The sequence below is a fragment of the Nelumbo nucifera genome, chromosome 3, assembly GCF_055504915.1.
Source record: "Nelumbo nucifera cultivar China Antique chromosome 3, China Antique-T2T, whole genome shotgun sequence".
Classification (NCBI taxonomy): domain Eukaryota; kingdom Viridiplantae; phylum Streptophyta; class Magnoliopsida; order Proteales; family Nelumbonaceae; genus Nelumbo; species Nelumbo nucifera.
The window spans coordinates 9,254,066-9,258,881 of NC_142651.1; the positions used below are offsets into that span (position 1 = coordinate 9,254,066).

At 37.4% G+C, this 4,816-nt stretch overlaps 1 protein-coding gene across 1 annotated transcript; it reads right to left on the reverse strand.

The window, feature by feature from the left end:
* Positions 1–1,467: 1,467 nt before the first annotated feature.
* LOC104593189 (uncharacterized) lies at positions 1,468–4,816 on the reverse strand. Its single transcript, XM_010252938.3, has 2 exons — positions 4,470–4,816; positions 1,468–2,064 (listed from the first exon to the last, which is right to left on the reverse strand). Exon 2 carries the CDS (start codon positions 2,029–2,031, stop codon positions 1,501–1,503), a length of 531 nt encoding a protein of 176 aa, XP_010251240.1. The 5' UTR covers positions 2,032–2,064; positions 4,470–4,816; the 3' UTR covers positions 1,468–1,500.

Sequence of the window (4,816 nt, forward strand, 5' to 3'; positions counted from 1 at the left end):
GAACGGAGAATATGGTCCCTACCCCAATCCCATTCCATTGGCACTCCTATGTTAGGGGGGTCATTTGTCAATATAGTGGCACTTGTTTTTGTTTTGAGAAATTAAAAAAAAAAATCATGTGGAGAAAACACTCCTTAATAGTTTAAGAGAATAATATATATATGTTGAAAGCCATGGAGATCACATTGTCTTTAACAACCGTCTTAGAAAAACCCTTTATCTTCTAATAAATTAAAACACATACATGAGCTCCATTTCTTTAAATCCAATGATCTGCTTTTAGTCTGGGTCACTAGTAATATCATGTAAATTTATGGGCATGAATTAGGTACCATTTTGGCTACTATACTATACTTGAGTGATAACATAAAATCTTTATGTACTTTTTAATTGGAACCGTGGGCATTTATTTTATAAATACGTCAAATCAACGCCAAAAAAGTATATGGTTGTTTCATCACTTATTTTTTTCTGTTTGGTTGAAGAGTTTATAAAAATAAATTACTACTTTAAACATCTCAGTTTATGTGGAATCTAGTATTGCAAGAAACATTATTTTGGTGTTTTTTTATAATGATACCACTGTTTTTTACCTTTTTGTTTATGTGACACTTGAATAATAAGAAATGTACACATAATTTAATACCATTTAAACAATTTTAAAAGTCATAAAAAACTCCAATAGTACTAAACACTCTCTTAATAAGTTATAATGTTATGTGTTCCATATTGTTAAAATCTTTTACACCAAAAAATCAATTTGACTGAATAAATTAACCAACTACAGATGGTTAGGGGCTTCCAATCGAGTTTTTTTCCCATTGTGATCAATTCGCAATTTACTTAAAAAGGATTTTTCATCAATTATCTCAAACAAATCAGATATTACCACATGCACAACAGTTGTAATACTGGGCCATTAATTATTCCACGAAAACCCGACTAATGTGGGGTGTGTCTGATGATTGGCCCAGTATCCTCTAAGTTCCCATAGAGGATTTGAACGCTAGTAATAGTTTAATGGTATAGTTAGTATTTAATGATTTGTCTGTATTTGGTAGGAAAAACAAGCTGGAATGATGATCAAATGAGGTCGCACAGATAGGCCATAGCGAATGATATAAAGACTGTTGATTCTTACGGTCACTAGATTGATTCTTATAGCGTCACTATTTGAACATATATAATAATCTCCCTCAGGGTTATCAAAGGAAAATAATAATAATTATCACAAGAGTGGCCCGACTAGACCCCTCCGTCCCACTCCACTAGCAACGATTATGAGTTATGACTAGTCCTACTGTTTTTCATTCTTCACTTATGTTTTAGTTTGTTAACCGAGAGGAGGGGTGATTGACAGCTCTGTTCAAATAAATAAATAAAATGCACATTCAGAGACTGAATGTGGAGCTGTTGTTTGCAGAGAAATTTTAGAGGTGAAAACCTTTTCGAACAAAATAATATTCAATAACAATTATTTTTTTCTAAGAATATAATTTATTAGTTGCTCTTTCCTTGAATTCCAGAGAAAGAGACTCTACCAAAATCCAAATGACCCACCTGATACAACTCCAACCAAACCCTCTCAGCTTCAGATCTCTCACAGTTGTCCTTTCGCTTATCCTCTTCCAATCCAGCTGGGGATTCAAATGGTGTTCCTTCCGCTACCCGCTCTTTTCTCAAATCTACATTTCTCGCTATCACGCTGGTCGTTTCTTTTCTTTTTGTTCCCTCCATTTCTAGCCTAGGACGCTTCTTTTTCAGTAATCTCGAACATCTCTTGCCCACCATCCATGGTACCTTCACGAACGCAAGGGCAAGAAGGTTTACGACCGCACAAGGGCAGCAACAGACGGCGATGCAGTCCGCCAGGAAGCTCGCTATGCACGATCGGCAGTACTTGCCGGAACATTTGACCTGCAGATCTCCGACATCATCCGCTGGAACTGGAAATCGATTCCTCCTCGTCAAGCCTTTCTTCTTGCCTTCTTTGGCCCTGCTGATAGTGATACGTGAGGCATTTTCGTCCATTTGATCCCCTCACTCCTTTAATTAGCACGAAATCTGCAAAAAAAAAATAGAATTAACAACAATGAGACCCCTCTAATCTCTTTGTATCTATCAATCCATCTATATACATGTCTACCTATCTCTAGATCTCTGAAGGAGAAATGTTGAAACAAGGATTGGATTCTACGTAGAGAATAATGTATCTGTTCATGCATTTATCTTTTCTTACTTTCCTTCGTTCCTTTTTCCCAAGTGATGTTTGGGCATTCGTGCATTTAAGAGTTTGTTTCAATTTAGGGAAATTACTGATATCTCCCTATTTTTGGCAACTAGCTAGCATAAACCTTCCATATTTGCAAAAAAAATTGCTGCAAAAAAGTGTTTCTTTTTTTTTCCTTTTTTGGGCTTAACAAAAGCTTTTAATATTTGTCCTTAAACGAATGTCGCTGGAAGGTGGCAGTTAGCTTTGCTGGTATTTGGAAAGGTCGTTGGCTGGTGGAAGCTGAGACTTGGGATCAAAACCCGTCTTCTCCAGGGGCGTTTGGGGATTGGGGGACGGCCATCCCTGCTCTGTGGCCTATTTGCCTATCACAAATCACAATATGGAGAAAAACGATTATTGCAATGGAAAGTAGAAAGCATCCATATTATTCATTCTGGTCTGTCTTAACTTTTTTGTTCTTTATCTGATGCAATGAATAATAAAACTTACCGTCGAGGGATGAAATCGCCGACCCAAGAGACGCCCATTATGCTCCTTCGGTAATTTGATGTTTTTATGAAATTAAGGCTCAGTTTGGAAAGGGTACAAATGCAAATATGTAGATTACAAGACATTATATTTTATATTATTTTGTATATATTTGCATTTATACTCTTTCCAAACTGAGCCTAAGAAGTAAACCCATTAACTCGCTTGCTGCCTGTTTTAGAAGTAGATTTATCATTTATGGTTTATGAATCCAAGAAGCTCAATAGTTAAAGACTTCTTAAGAAGATCTCCTTCCCTTCTGTGGCAGTTTTGTAATTAAAATGGTCTTCCATGTCTGTACCTAATTCGGTTTTGTCGTGAGTCCCTTCATCCCTTGTTGTCTCAAGTCTCCCAAGTCCCAAGTCCCAACCTCCAATTCCGAACCTTGTCAGGCTATCCTTTCTCCTTCGTCGGCAATGGATTTCCCTTTCTAAAGAACCCATCTCAGATTTATTGACCGTTGCTTTTACTCGGAAAACTATTAACTCAGGTTAGTAAGTACTAAGTACGCTTTTATTGACCTCATTTATTATTATACTTTTGACCAAATAGCTGGTCTTAAATCTTAATATCCAGGTTTTGGGAAACGATAAAAGATGTAAGTGAGCAAGCTATTCTTTTGATCAATGATGGCTCTACTCCCGTAGTTGCACAATAGCTCTCTACCCTGCCTGCAATTAGCTTTTGTCCTTTTTTGTGATTTTAGGGGCACACCCTACACCAGTATAGCCAATAGCATTTCATTTAGAATGGGTACAGACGTACAGAATCTCACTCACTACACAGTACACACTGGGTGGACCTTGGTAGGGAGTAGGCTTGGGCCATTTTAAACCAAAGCCTTTTACCAAAAAGAAAAAAAAAACAAAGCCCAAATCTGAACGAAAGAGCTTTTAGAATGGGATCGGTCCCAGATTATCATTGAAAAGCAAGGATTTTTCTTTTCCAAATTTCTTTCCTGCAGATTGTACAGTAACAGTAGTGGAGTACGTATTGGTTTCCAAGAAAAAAGAAGCTCAAAAAGCCTGGCACTATTAATACCATAATTAACGCCACTAATTAAAGCCTTCTAATAAGCAGAAGACTGTTTTCGTAATTTTATACCAATAAGTATTAGGAGCATTTAGGTCATATATAGGTATATTAAGATACGACCAAGTCAGTACATTTTAACTGCCTGTTTTGACCAAAATTACCCCCCTTCACAGTACAGACTACAGACAGAGGCATTTAGTCTGTTCAGGCTTCAGAGCCCGTGTGATTGTCCGACTGAAAGTTGAGACTTGAGAGTGTGGGAGGGACTCTGAAATCAGGAAGGACAACTAATTCAAGGCATCTTCTGTTGGACGATTCTTCCCATGGACATGGATATTTTCGTCTTTTTGAAGGCAATTCAATTCACAAATACTGATATAAATATAGCACGCTGTATACCCAGTCACCCACAAAATCAGTAACAGAGTAACTGAACTTTACTTGCGTTGAGGCAGTTCAAGAACCGTCAGATTCGAATTTAATGGTATCCGAATGCTGAAAAGTCTATACATGTACATAAGATAAAACATTTTAGCTTTTCAGCCAGAGAAATGCTTCAAACCTTCGGTTACATTTGAAGCAGAAACGAAGAACAAGCAGCAAAAGATCGTAGTTTCTCCGAGGAAAGAAATGAACAAAAACAATAAGAAGATAAATGGAACAAAAACCTCACCTTATAGCCTTACAGGCCGAGAAAGAATTGGATTTACAGCATCTTCGAGCTTCGTCCGGGAGTCCGATTCACGCCGCTGATCTAAAACCTATTGAAAGAGATTCAACAGCAACACCTTATTATCTCCATTGGTGAAGTTGTTGAGAGTTCTCTTCTAGAGAGAGAGAGAAAGAGAGAGAGACTTTGATGTGATCTGGAGCTTATTGTATAAGAGCTTCTGCTTATTTTAAGCAAGCATTCTTTCTCTCTCACTGAGACTGAGACTCCGAGAGAGAGTTCCTTTAGTTTTTCTTCTTGGATCTTTATGGCGTCTCAGAACTGTCGTTGCTGCCTGCCAAAACAAAGGT

Coding starts and splice junctions, on each gene's coding strand:
- LOC104593189 (XM_010252938.3), bottom strand. CDS start 2,031: ATGGACGAAAATGCCTCACGTATCACTATCAGCAGGGCCAAAGAAGGC.